Below are 10,855 nucleotides of genomic sequence, written 5' to 3'. Positions count from 1 at the left end.
CAGCTTGAACACACCATCCCTTGGGAGAGGGCAGGATTCAGCCTTCTTCCCTAGGTTCCTGCTACCTGGTCCTGCTTCTGTTCTCCCCCCGCCCCCAACTGTGGGACGGCATGATGAGATGGGTGGAAACCATGGCTGCTACCAAGAACCTTTGGCCCCCACCTTGAGCACCTCTGAGTTTGGGTCAAACTTGGGAGTAACAAGGAGGAAGCAACATCTGTGGCTTTGGCTCGGTTGCCACTCGCCACCCATCTCCAGTGGGAATCAGGAAGGAATTAAAGACAAAACAAAGCCAGAGGAGGGGCACCTGGCTGGCTCAGTTGGAAAAGCCTACAACTCTTGATCCCAGAGTTGTGAGTCTGAGCCCCATGTTGCGTGCAGATATTAAGCAAACACACACACACCAAAGCTATAGGTTATAGAATTTGTAGAATATAGATGTAATGTTATAATCAGTGAACAAGTCATTTTTGCATTTTGCATAACTTTTTGCATTTTGGAAGTACAATATTGGTAAGTTTTCTAGAGCAAATGCAGAATAGGAGAGGTGGTGTAGCATAATAGCTAAAAAAAAGACAGCCTAGAGTTGAATCCTGGCTCAATTATATACCTTTATGACCTTAGACACGTCACTTAACCTCTTCTCAGTTTCCTTATCCATAAAATGGGGATAATTCATACCTATTTATAAGGTTATGAGGTTCATATTGGCCACAAACATTTCATTTGCCATCAGCAGTGGCTGGCATATAGTAGATGTCATGTGTTAAATAAAAGCAACATCACTTTTAAAGATTTTTTAATTTATCAGAGAGAGAGAGAGAGCGAGCACAGGCAGACAGAATGGCAGGCAGAGGCAGAGGGAGAAGCAGGCTCCCTGACGAGCAAGGAGCCCGATGTGGGACTCGATCCCAGGACGCTGGGATCATGACCTGAGCCGAAGGCAGCTGCTCAACCAACTGAGCCACCCAGGCGTCCCACAACATCACTTTTATAGAAAATGCAAAAAAGATTAATTTTAAAATTATCCAAGTAATACAGGAACACCATCTTTTTTGTAAAGAACATGGACATTTTTAAAGCGAAATAATCCTTGGTGACAGACTAGTTTACAGCCTGTTCAGATTCACACACACAAAAAAATATTTGAGTGCTAAGGCAGGAGCAGAAAGTCATGAGAAGAGTGGGTGGTGTTGCAGGGACAGTCCCTTTCCTGGTGTCTCCGCAGTGGGGGAAAGGGAAGGGGTGGGGTTGACAGAATGATTATCCAAGGGCACTGGCTGGTCTTGCACTGGGAGGACCCCAGCAGAAAACGCTGGCATTTTGGTTTGCTGGGTAGCCTCCCTGATGTGCAGGCCTGCTTTCCCATTGGGCTTCGTGAAATACTAAAAAGCATTTGAGGACCCCCACCCCACCCAGGACTATCACCGCGAATTCCTAGTGGCCTAGGAACTGCAGATGAGCTTTTTAGGAAAGCAAATACTCCCTTAGCTCAGGTGTGGATTTGACACCAACGTGTGCAGGAAGGTGTCAGGACTGTTCCAGCATCACAGGGCACCCCGGGAGGAGCTGGCAAGGGTAGCGGCCTCCTTGCAAGGAGACGCAGAAAGACTCGGAGATCCATGCAGCTAGACACGCCCCGCCAGCGGCGCCTCTTCAGCCCTTCCTGACCTCAGCCAGAGGAAGAATGAAGATTGCAGGGGTGAGGGGTGGGGAGGCAAGATGGAGGCCTGTGGATGTAAAGACGTCTCCTGAACACTGGAAACGTTTACATTTCATTCCTGCCTATCAGCACGGGGAAGAGCTCACGGGGGTAAGAGTGATTGGAATTGGTGCTGAGTGAAGACTCCAGAAAGGACGGTCGGCAAGAAACCACAGCTTGCTCAGAGGAGCCAAAGGCCGCCCCACCCTCGGAGACCTTGAGCGTACCCCCTGCACCCCATTCGGGACTGGCCCTGCCCTGACGCCGAAATGACCTCTCCTGATGGGAAACTAGGGTCACTAATTTCTCTTCCAACCTGCCCAGCCGGGTGTGGCGCAGGTGCTCTTGGGGCGGGTTCTGGACTTCGTAGCTTGTGGAGGGATTTTCTGCCGGATTGGTAGCGTTTCCTCTTCAGAGTCAATCATTAACCCGAGGGCCTTGGCCGGAGAAGCCAAAGGAACTAGCGGCTGGTTGAGGCTGGAAATGCCGGGGTGGCTTCCCCAGAGTCCCCAGGCGCGCTTCTGCGGTCGCAAGGCAGGAACCCGGCTGGCATCCAACCTCACGGGGGACTTCGCACCCGCACTGGGGCAGTTGGGATGCCAGAGGCCCGGATGCGCAAGCAGCCCCCTTTGCTTTTGAGCGGTGCTCGGCTCGAGGAGAGCGGAGGCCGGACTAGCAAACACCAGCTGTCTGAGGCGCTCTGCTCCCGTCAGTAGGCCCTCAGCCTGTCTTTGGGCCTGAGCTCAGCCTGGGTTCCTCGCCTTAACCTCCCAAACTCCAGTTAAGCAGCTGGGACAGAACCCCCCCCCTTCCCATGTTAGGTGCTCCTCTCAGCCAGGTCACCTGCGGGGGAGGAGCAGAGAGCAGCCATCTGCTCCAAGCCCCGCCCACTCAGGCCACCTGGCCTTGGGGAACACATCCCTGGGTCCCCAGTGCTGAGTAGCCAGGACCAGGCTGGAGAGAAGGCCAGGGGCCTCTGATGGGGGGGTTAGGAAGGTGGTCACCACGGTGGGGGAGACTGTGCACCCGGGTCAGGAATCCGCCCTCCGGAGGCCACCAGGGGGAACTCCAGCCTGGCTCCGAGGGGCTGCGGGAACGGAGGGGTCTGCCTGTTTCCTGGGATTCCCAGGCCATCCCGGGCAGCGGGTCGGGAGGCTGGCTGGCCGCCCATCCCACCCCTCCACCGGGGGCCGGGACCTCCCGTGGCCACCCCCACCCCACCCCCAAGCCCCTCCGCAGGCCCAGCCAGCGCTCCAGTCCAGCTTTATTGACCGCCGCCTACGCCTCCGCCTCTGGGTGCTGCTTGAGCGTCACCGAGGCGCCGCTGCTGACCATGACCGCGGGGTAGAGCGGCTCCAGGAAGGAGACGAGGAAGCGGTAGAGCAGGCTCACGCCGCCCGCCACGCAGTAGAAGGAGAGGCAGCCGGCGCCGCAGTCGAGCGCCACGCCGAGCGTGCGGTGGTAGCCGCCGTGCAGCACCGTCTGCGTGTTGTTGTGCCACACGGAGAACTTGAGCGAGTCCCACTCCAGGCACCACGAGTAGGGGTTGCGGCCCAGCAGGTAGACGATGTTGCGGCGCGGGCGGCTGCCGAGCGGGGGGCTGCGGCGGTAGGTGAGGCCCAGGCACACCCACGAGTTGGACACGTCGGCCTCCCAGTAGTGGCGGCCCTCGGACAGGCCGCGAGAGCACAGCACCTGCGGCCACTGCTTGAAGCCGGGGAAGGGGCCGCCCGTGGCCAAGGGCTCCAGGAGGATGCCCAGGTTCAGCACCGAGTGGGTCTCCTTGAATAGGAACAGCTCCTCGCTGGCCGTGGTGGGGTCAAAGTTCAGGTTGCAGTAACCTGCGGGAGGAGACAGGGAAGCGAGATGGGGTGAGCGGCCCTAGGGACCGAGGACCTGAGACTGGACGGGATTGAGGGAAGGTCAAGGGCCTGGAGTTGCAGGCTGAGTCCTTCTGAGGTCTCCAGTCGCCAGTGGGAGGTCAGGGCAACTAGGGCTGGCATCTCTCTGGAGCCCTGGTCTGAAAGCAGGGGGGGGCTGGGGAAGTCGAGGCCCCCCGCGGGGTGGGAGTGGGGCTGCTCCTTTCTTTCCCACTCAATTCTGGACGACACTGCGGAGGACTCACACTTGAGAAGTGTTTTCCTGTCCACAGCTGGGGGCAGCACCTCGTAGGAGTTCATCTTAATGCCTGGGGGGGGGATGGAGGGGCTTTGCTGAGGACACTCTTACAGCCCAGCGTTCTTCCAGAGAGAGGCGTGGGCTTCCAGCAGGCTGCGTCACCTGGGGGAAGGCACACAGGGGCAGGCAGGGCTCTCTGCGAGTGCCTGGAACCCCAAACACTGCCCAGTGGGGCGGTCCCGCCTCCCGAACGCGGGTGAGTGTCCGGTGGCCCCGGGCTGCCCGGTACTGACCCTTCAGGAGGAGCTGATTGATGAAGCTGAGGCCCAGGTCCATCAGCCGAGTCCGGAGCTCCTCCAGCGTCTCTGGCAACTGGAGGAAGGTCTGCTTCTCCTCACAGTTGGTTCCCATCAGGGGTTCCACGCAGGCAGGGAAGTGCTTCAGCCTAGGGAACTCCTGAAGGCAGGGAGCGGCCCCCAGGGCCACCTGTGAACCAGCACCCAGGCCGGTGCCAGGAGCTCCCACTTATGCTAGGGGCTCCGTGGTCCCCGGAACCATAGGGCAGGTGAAGAAATGGCTTATTTTCAAACCTGGGCATCTCTCTCCCTCCCTGCTGGTCATGAGGTCTTAGATGAGGGCTTGGTCAAAAGCATGGCCACTGTGGCCTCGTGCATTAAGCAAAGTGTATTAGAAATCAATGGGAAGAGGATTTCTTTTGAGCTTTTAATTGCTTAGGGAAAAAACTTTCCATATGTTTCCTGGTGTATGTGTGTGTAGAGGGAGGCCGCTGCTGTGTGAGGGAGGCTCACTGCTGGACACAGTGAGCAACAGCTCTAGAAGTTAGAAATCTGCTCCTAGGTGCGTGATCCCAGCTGAAGAGAGGAGGTCAGTGCTGAGTCCGGAGTCTGGGGAGCCCTGGGCCACACGCATAGACAAGGTTGCTGTCACCCAGACCTCTGCTTAGTGACTCTGCCTGCTACCCTCCTGTAGCAGCAGTGGGCTGGGGACCAGGCCAGGGCTGGGGAAGGAAAAAGGATTTCATGCCAGGCTATCTGGATTATTCTGGACTTGTTTGCTTTCCTGACCTGGGGGAGTCTGGAGAAACGTACACCGTGGCAGGTACTCGGAATCCCAGGGTCCACTCCCTTCTGTTCCAGGAAAATGAAGGCAGGAAGGTTAGGGTAAGGCTGAGGGCCCCAGGTGGAGGAAGAAGCCAGGTGGGTTGGTGTAAGCTCGGGACTGATGGCCTGGGATGGGGAGCCTCCTGGAGGCCGGAGAATGGACGAAGAGAGGCTGCCCCAAAGGCTGACCACTTAATCCTAGGTCTGGGCAGATCCGGGGCATCTGCAGGTGGCGAGGAGGAGGGAGCCGAGGCTGTGTCAGAGGCCTGGGGCTCACCTGCAGAAACTGCTGGTCGCTCCTGTTGGCGAGCAGGGTGCGGAGCCAGATGCTGTCCCCCTCCAGCTTCAGGAGCCGGTTGTGGCTCTGCTGGATAGAGCTGCCCAGCTTCCCCAGAGCCGCTGCCTCCTCTTTCTCCACAAAATCCAAGACCTTCATCTGCAGTTTTTTGACCTCCTGGATGATCTCTGAGAAGCAGGTGTTCACCTCCTCGCGAGTTGTCTGGATCAGTTTCTGCAGGGGGGTGGGGTGGACGGAGTGTCGAGAGGTATCTAGGAGCTGCAGCCGGGTACCCCGAGTGTTCTGGCCTGGAGCCTGCCTCGGCGTCTTGTTGCTGACAGCTGGGCTCCATGACCTCCACTCCAAGCCCTGAGAGGGCCCTTGAGCCCGATGCAGGGCACTGCCGGGAAGCCCCGGCCTGGGAGAGGGTGGGCCAGGCTTACCGAGAGAAAGGCCACCTGCCCCCTGTGCTTCTGGCTGTCAGAGTTGATGATCAGCATCTGATTTTCCACATTGGCCTGGACCTTCCGAACCTCCACCTGGGAGCGAGAGGGAGGAGGAGAAGGCCCCTGATTCCAGGAAGTGGCCTCGGAGAAGCCCTTCCACAAGCCCAGAGGAGACATACCTCTTACATTCGGAAGATGCTTGCAGAAGAGAGAGAGAAAGACCAGCGCTGAAGGGACGGTGGCCCAGGGTCTACCCTCTGCTCGTGGTCTCTGACTCCCAGGTTCTCTGCCCTAACAGTGATGACCACGGGGTTTCAGGTTATAAAAGGGGCTGTAGAGTGTGCAGTGGCTTGAGAGGTGGCAGTGGGTCGAGGAGGAACATAGCGGATACGGAGCCCTGGAGATAACTCGCTGGGCTGGCGCTGCCTGGCCCAGCCAGCGCGCACTGTGTCCCATGTCCCTCTACAGAGAAGCCTTCCGTCTCTACCTGTTCCAGCAACGGGCACATTGTTGTTTACAGCAGACGAAGAACTGTGCGGGTTCAAGTGCCTGTCTGTGAGCTGTTGCTGGCGCACCCCCAGATAAGCAGCTCAAGCCAGACTCTAAGTCAACACGCTGCTGACCAAGTCTCGCTATGGAAAAAGTGCCAGCTGAGCTCAACAGGGTGGTGAATGGGTTTCCACCCCGGCCTGAGCCTCTGGCCGTGGGCCATTGTCGTTCCCGTTCCCGGAGGCTATGTGGGGAGAGCACTCTTACCGAACACACATGGTAGAATGTCTGAAATATGTGTTCCCCTCGAAAAACCAGGGCAGATATATGTAACAAGAGTTGAAAGTAGAGAAAAGGAGGGAATTCGCTCCACCTGACATGACATGTTTTCTCTCCAGCTTTCCTTTTGCTGTGCAAGAAAAAAATGAAACCTAGCACTCGTACATACAACTTGGGACCCTTGTTCATCGAACTTGCCAGCCCTTTCTCACGTCCCTGCGCACCCGCCCCCATGGCTGTCACTTGGATGGTCTCATAACTACCCTCCACGGACAGGTGTGCCCCCGGCTTATGAAAGGCTTTCACACTCTGGGGCTCCTGGGTGGCTCAGTCGTTAAGCATCTGCCTTTGGCTCAGGTCATTATCCCGGGGTCATGGGATCGAGCCCCGCATCAGGCTCCCTGCTCAGCGGGAAGCCTGCTTCTCCCTCTCCCGCTCCCCCTGCTTGTGTTCCCTCTCTCGCTGTGTCTCTCTGTCAAATAAATAAAATCTTTTTTTTTTTTAAGATTTTATTTATTTATTTGAGAGAGCGCGCGAGAGGAGAGAGGTCAGTGGGAGAAGCAGACTCCCTGGGACTCCAGGATCATGACCCGAGTCGAAGGCAGTCGCCTAACCAACTGAGCCACACAGGTGCCCAAAATCTTAAAAAAAAAAAGACTCACGCTGGGTCAGTGTTGGCCGGTGGGCAGCAAGGCCCTGGCTCCTCCCCTCCCGCCTCACCTCCTTGCGGGCGCGCTCCTCCTCCAGGGGGATGGTGTCGTGGTTTTTGTGCTCCTCCAGCAGGCAGGCCCCGCACACGCAGCAGCCTTCCGTGCGGCAGTACAGCTGCCGTAGCTGGCGGTGCTTGCGGCACAGGCGGCTCTTGAGGTCCCACACGGGCTCCAGCAACGAGTGGTCCTGGAACGCCTGGTCTTCGAAGTGGCTGCGCAGGTGCTTCTCGCACAGGGAGGCCATGCACTGCAGACAGGACTTGACCGACCTGAGCTTCTGCGGAGCACAGAAGTCGCAGGGCACGTCCTGGGGCCCCGCCAGGATCCGAGAGGATCCCAAGGTGTGGCCCTTGGCCTGGGTGAAGCAGGTCACCATCTCCTCCAGGATGACGTTCTTGCAGAGGCGCGGTCTGGAGGGGAAGCTCTCCCGGCACTGGGGGCAGTAGAGTGTCTCGCCCTCGGTGGCCTGGTGGTCCCAGAAGCCTTGGAGGCAGGTCATGCAGAAGTTGTGCCCGCAGGCGGTGGTGACCGGGTTGCGGAACACCTCCAGGCAAATGGGACAGAGGACTTGGTCCTCGAAGGGGCCGAGACTGCTGTTGCTCATTAGGAGCTGGGTTTGGGGAGGTCTTGAGGTCTGGGCAGGGGGCTGCAGGACTGGGTTGCGGTCCTGGGCTGGCCCTGAGAAGACAGAGGAGAACCATGAAGAAGCCACAGCAGGAGTTGAGGGGCCTCTGAGGGCCAGTCCTTTCCATAGAAGCAGCTGTCTCCCCATGAGGTACAGAGACTGTGTCATCAGTCAGCCAACATGGGAGGCATAACATGGGGCTTGTGTTCTCCATGTCCCAGCCCTAACTCCTGCAACAGATCTTGGTCAAGCAAGCGGATGGCAGAAAGAAGTCACATCAATGTAAGGGAAAGTGGACACAAGTACTTACGTGAAACCTTCTGCATGTCAGGGAGGGCTAGAGGTTTGGCGGCCCTGTGGTGGGAGAGAAAAGAACCCCTGGGCGTTCAGGTGCAGGGGCCTTGCCCTGGTCTCACTTCACTAGCTGTCAGGAGGGTCCCCATCCGTCCCACGCGCCCCACCCCAGCCCTCTCCATGTCTTGGGATCCGATGGCTGCCTTCTCACCTTTCCCTTTGGCTGCTGTTTTGTGATCTCCCTATCAAGTTGGCCCCCCCCTTCTCGAAAATTGCCAGCTTTGTTCCTTGACATCACAATTCAAGTGTGACCAGCCCCAGCATTCTGCTTGTGATGTCAGCGGGGCGAAAGATGTGCCACCAGATTTGCTCTGCCTCTCCGTGGGTGACGCTTCCCTCCGGACCCTTCGCCCCAGGAGGTGGAGTCGCTGCGGCACCTGGGGACGCTCACGTTGGACCTAAGGGACTCACATTACCAACCAGCGAGGAAGACGGGTTCTAAGTGGCAGTAGGATCTCAGACAACTCCTTCAATCTCTCTGGCCTGTCGTTCTTTTCTTGTGAATCCAGAGGGTTGTTATAGGGGGTGATATTTCAAGGCTCCTTCTTGGTCTAAAGCTGAATGATCAGCAGCATCTAATTGGCAATCCAAAAGACTGTTGCTTCCACTCTGGTTCTGATCCCCAGAGGAAAGAAAGGGATGAGCAAAGTGGAAGAGAGATTCTCATTGCTATACAATTGTTCTTTTTATATTTTTTAAAGATTTTATTTATTTAACAGACAGAGGTCACAAGCAGGCAGAGAGAGGAGGAAGCAGGCTCCCCGCTGAGCAGAAAGTCCGATGTGCGACTAGATCCGAGGACCCTGGGACCATGACCTGAGCCGAAGGCAGAGGCTTTAACCTACTGAGCCACCCAGGCGCCCCCATATAATTGTTTTTTATTAGTTTATCTTTCCCATTCTCCCCCCATTCAACAGGATAAATGCCCTGAAAAGCTTGCAATATATCACTGTCTTGCTCCCTATACGTTAGCGCGGCCGTGTTTGTTGTGCAGAAATGGTAAACAGAACGCATCCCTTACTCATTTCCCCATCTCAGAGGAAAAGTGTTCAAATTTCTCCATGAAGTACGATGTTTGCTCTCTGTTTATTGTAGATATCTGTATCAGATTACGTAGACTCCTTTTCCTTCCTGCTTTGTCAAGAGTTTTTTTTTTTTTTTTAAGATTTTATTTATTTATTTGTCATAGAGAGAGAAGCGAGAGCAAGCACAGGCAGACAGAGTGGCAGGCAGAGGCAGAGGGAGAAGCAGGCTCCCCGCCAAGCAAGGAGCCCGATGTGGGACTCGATCCCAGGACGCTGGGATCATGACCTGAGCCGAAGGCAGCCGCTTAACCAACTGAGCCACCCAGGCGTCCCAAGAGTTTTTTTTTTTTTTTAATCTGGAATGGATATTGACGTTTGTCTAATTTTTCTGCATCTTTCGAAATGATCATAAGCATTGCCTCTTTTATTCTGCGAATGTGGCGATTCTGTATTTACTGATTTACCAACCTTGCATTCTGGAATGAACTCTACTTGGTCATAATGTTATGCTTTTTATATATGCTGGATTCAATTTGTTAAAGTCGTCTTAGGGTTTTTACATCTGTGTTCATGAATGAAATTGGCCTGGGATTTTCCTTTTGTGTTAATGTCCTTGTCAAGTTTTGGTATTAAGGTATGTCGGCTTTATAAAATGAGTTCAGAAGTGTTCTTTACCACTTACTTGGAAGAGTAAGATTGGTGTTATTTCTTCCTTAAATGTTTGGCAGTATTCAGTGGTAAAGTCACCTAGGCCCTGAGTGTTTTTTGTGGAAGGGTTCTTCTTTTTTTTTTTTTTTTAAGATTTTATTTATTTATTTGACAGATCGCAGGTAGACAGAGAGAGAAGGAGGAAGCAGGCTCCCTGCGGAGCAGAGAGCCAGATGTGGAGCTCGATCCCAGGACCCTGGGATCATGACCTGAGCTGAAGGCAGATGCTTAACTGACTGAGCCACCCAGCCATGCTAAAGTATTATTTTTATCTCTTTTTAGATAATGCAGACCCTTAGAATACTTATTTATTTTAATTAATTAATTAATTTTAAATATTTTATTTATCCATTTGACTGAGAGAGAGAATGAGAGAGAGAGTGCAAAAGCAGGGGGAGTGGCAGAGGAAGAGGGAGAAGCAGGCTCCTCCCCACTGAGCAGGGAGCCAGACTGAGGCTCGATCCCAGAACCCTGGGGTCATGACCCAAGCTGAAGGCAGACACTTAACTGACTGAGCCACCAGGTACATCTATTTATTTATGAGAGAGAGAGAGAGAGAGAGAGAGAGAGAACAGGAGCAGAGGGAGGGGTCTGGGGGGAGGATAAGCAGACTCTGTACTGAGAGCAGAGCCTGACTCAGGGCTGGATTGCTGGACCTTGAGATCATGACCTAACTGAGCCTCCGTTTTTTGATTTGTTTTTTAAGATTTTATTTATTTATATGACACAGAGAGAGACAGCCAGAGAGGGAACACAGGGGGAACGGGAGAGGGAGAAGCAGACTCCCTGCAGAGCAGGAAACCCAATGTGGGGCTCGATCCCAGGACCCTGGGATTATGACCTGAGCCGAAGGGAGACGCCCAACGACTGAGCCACCCAGGTGCCCCTGAGCCACCTTTTTTCCAAATTGAGTTTTGGGAATGATAAAGTCCCAAACTTTTTTATTTATTATTATTTTTTTTAAAGATTTCATTTATTTATTTGACAGAGACACAGCGAGA

At 54.9% G+C, this 10,855-nt stretch overlaps 1 protein-coding gene across 2 annotated transcripts; it reads right to left on the bottom strand.

Annotated features, from left to right (window-relative positions):
* Positions 1 to 2,954: 2,954 nt before the first annotated feature.
* LOC116578402 (E3 ubiquitin-protein ligase TRIM47-like) lies at positions 2,955 to 8,250 on the bottom strand. Of its 2 annotated transcripts, XM_032322684.1 has the most exons (8): positions 8,078 to 8,250; positions 7,153 to 7,820; positions 5,662 to 5,757; positions 5,219 to 5,452; positions 4,906 to 4,968; positions 4,114 to 4,276; positions 3,828 to 3,890; positions 2,955 to 3,543 (listed from the first exon to the last, which is right to left on the bottom strand). In XM_032322684.1, the coding sequence occupies exons 1-8, from the start codon at positions 8,091 to 8,093 to the stop codon at positions 2,981 to 2,983; spliced, it is 1,866 nt and encodes a 621-aa protein (XP_032178575.1). In that variant the 5' UTR covers positions 8,094 to 8,250; the 3' UTR covers positions 2,955 to 2,980. The 2 variants fall into 2 exon arrangements, with proteins under 2 accessions (XP_032178575.1, XP_032178574.1); XM_032322683.1 differs by lacking the exon at positions 8,078 to 8,250 and having other exon boundaries at positions 7,153 to 8,056.
* Positions 8,251 to 10,855: the final 2,605 nt, after the last annotated feature.

The sequence above is a fragment of the Mustela erminea genome, chromosome 18, assembly GCF_009829155.1.
Source record: "Mustela erminea isolate mMusErm1 chromosome 18, mMusErm1.Pri, whole genome shotgun sequence".
In the NCBI taxonomy this organism is placed as follows: domain Eukaryota; kingdom Metazoa; phylum Chordata; class Mammalia; order Carnivora; family Mustelidae; genus Mustela; species Mustela erminea.
Note: the sequence above shows the minus strand (reverse complement) of the source record. Positions and strands in the feature narration are given on the sequence as shown.